We start from the raw sequence: 2,852 nt of genomic DNA, 5'->3' as shown, positions 1-2,852 counted from the left end.
TATATTTTCTCTATGTACCCATGGGTTCTCTTTGAGTGCTCGGTCCAAAAACATGGTGTATATAAATTTTCCTTAAAGGTATAGTGGAGGATGTTCTTTGTCCGGATGGATAATCAAAATAAGTCCTCCTAATTGTCAGGCCATCCTACGTGCTCGTCCCTATTTTCACTTCTGGTGAAGAATCTCACATAGTGGAGAAACAGCACATCTCCTTTTGGAAAATAAGCCTGTATGAGCAATGCAAACAGCAACTTTTAAACACAGCGTTCACGAGGAGAAATGGGCTTGTGCACGCTCTCACTGCATGTGCATTTTTTTTAAACGTTGAGAGGGCAGGTCTTTTCAACATTTCACAAAAATCCTCCGTTATACCTTTTAGTCTACGTAAGGGTAAACATGTTGACATGTTCTGTGTTATTAATGATGGACTGGTGACCTGTCCAAGGTGTACCAATCAGCTGCTTCCAGCCCAACTCCACCCAGATGCACAAGTATGAGACCATTTTTATTTTACAGTGTAACAAAATTCAAAATCTCTGTAAATGGATGATTTATATAATTCATATCTCAGCAGCTCCATGTCAGATGCTGATTTCAATGAAGCCAACAAGTCTTTGGGAAACCAGAGACTTGTTGTCAAGGGTCATACATATAGCACTTCATCTGTCTGAGAGCTGGAGCAGAGCTGATGTTTTGTCATGCCACTCATAAACAAGATAGTAGATATAAAGAGGGAAGAAAATGTTTTGCCACAGGGAAGTTAAAGTCCAAACTTTAATCTGAGATAGATACTATACCAAAAGAGCTTTGCAGTGACAAATAACACTTTTACAAGAAAATCTCATTTAAAAAGAAGATGTCTTTTATGAACTACTGGTATCCTAATATAAACTCATTTTTCATAATCTGAATTATAATGACATCCTAACTAAAAGATAAGGTAAATGTATCTTAATATAACTCATTTAGTCTCAGAGACTTAGTCTTAACTTTATTTATCCCTTGGGATTACTCCTTAAGGGAAATTCTGGTTCCAGTAGCCTATATAGAGTACAAAGAGTTAAAGCAAGATGCCATTAAAGATCAAAATTCAACAGACAATATAAAAGGATTGTATAAAGTGCAAAAAAAGCATTAAAAAAGTTGCAATGTCCTGGAATATGTTTCCTTTACATATAAAAATACCTGCTCAATAGAGAGCTAAGGAAAGGCTACACAGTAATTGACTTGGATTATTGCACTGCAGAACTCGTTTAGATTCAATTTAACTAATTAAGAAACAGAAAAACTTAAAGCTATTTCCTGGTGTTTCTGAATGATCATTTAGATTCGTGAGGTTAATGATAACTATGTTCTTACTCTTAAAGTTGTCTTGCTGTTGTTTTGTAACCTGGTGAAACTAGACTCTCTAATCCTGGCCTTGAAAATCAATTTTTGTTTCAGATGCTCAGTGTGCTTTGGAAGCTGTTGAAAGATTGCAAGCCAAACTGAAGGAGCGAGGGGAGGCTCCCACTCAGGAGAAACTGTCTGTGCTGAAGACTGTCCTGCAAAGCCCTCTCTTCCTGCACATACTCAGTTTGCAGAAAACTGAGCCAAAGCCCTCAGTGAAGGTATAGCACAAGCCTCAGTGTGTGGGTTTTTGTTTTATATTAAATGGTACAGTAGGGGAAAGAGGTAGATAAAATACTGAATTCAGGAAGCAAACTAGATGAGTAATCAGCTTACCTAAGCTTTACCCCTAAAGCTGTGTTAGAGTGTGGGAGGGATCGATGGTGCTTGTCATGATCACAAATTGGCAGAAAGTGTCTGTATTACTGTCATAAGCTATTACCTAATGTGTCATGTGTGTTTTGCAGGTGTCACTAAAGCATGATATAGAATAAAATCACCATCTGTATTTGCTAAGTCAGCTGCCCTATGCTTTTTGGTTTCCATTGTGTCTCCAAAGTTCTCCTGCTGAACATTTTCAACCTTTATGTTGTTTGTTAATGTTAAAACTTTAGGTTACACTTTTCATATACGCGATACTTAAAGAATATAGAAATGGAAATATTCTGTAAACGTACATAATTCAAAAATGACAAATTTAAAAAACATTTTGTAAGAAACACACTCCCCACATCACTTAAAAAAGTATATTAGTAAACATTTTATTTTTAGGTAGGTTTTTTTTTATTTCGATCTAAAGAATATTCATCAATTGATTGGATTTGTCAGTCTAATCTTACTTATGACAGCAGGGAAGCTAGAGCCTCAAAGGCTATGTAAATGTACTGATCTGAATTCTACTGAGGGACACATTTTTCCTATTGTCTTAAATAGGCATAGGTCAGTTACAGATTCTTATGGCATGGTAAAGTTAAGTCATAATACCCTGGTTTCAAAATACAGACGGTAAACAATGATTGTTTATTTACAGTAAATACATTAAAATTATAAATATTGTTAAAAAAGTACAACTATATTGCAGCTATACTATTGTTTTCTGTGTTTGCATAACGAGCCCCTAAATGCCCAGTTGTCAAGTGTTTTAATCAGTAGTTCTTGAAAAAGAAAGAAAAGGCAAAGAAAAAAGAAAAGGCAGCTCCAACTTAAATTGATTGATTTAATTGGTAACAAGTAATTGAATCAATTTGATCTTACTTAATACATTTCATTTATACATTAACAACTTAACATAAGTTGGGGAAACTTAATACAATTACTTGTTACCTATTGAAGCCATTGAATTACATTGGAGCACTTTTTCTTAAGAGTGATAACCACTCCTCACCCTACATAAAATTCCATCCATCCATCCATCCATCCATCCATCCATCCATCCATCCATCCATCCATCCATCCATCCATCC

General features: G+C 35.4%; 1 protein-coding gene across 1 annotated transcript in view; it reads left to right on the top strand.

Moving 5' to 3' along the window:
• Positions 1-2,852, top strand: part of LOC107095227 (multiple PDZ domain protein-like) — a gene marked incomplete at its 3' end in the record, with an annotated part of 69,523 nt that overhangs the window by 6,486 nt on the left and 60,185 nt on the right. The window contains exon 3 of the mRNA XM_015391231.1: positions 1,444-1,610. Coding sequence (XP_015246717.1) covers positions 1,444-1,610 — 167 coding nt within the window. The remainder of the gene's footprint in view (positions 1-1,443; positions 1,611-2,852) is intronic.

The sequence above is a fragment of the Cyprinodon variegatus genome, unplaced genomic scaffold (genome assembly GCF_000732505.1).
Source record: "Cyprinodon variegatus isolate N-32 unplaced genomic scaffold, C_variegatus-1.0 Scaffold22, whole genome shotgun sequence".
NCBI lineage: Eukaryota > Metazoa > Chordata > Actinopteri > Cyprinodontiformes > Cyprinodontidae > Cyprinodon > Cyprinodon variegatus.
Note: the sequence above shows the minus strand (reverse complement) of the source record. Positions and strands in the feature narration are given on the sequence as shown.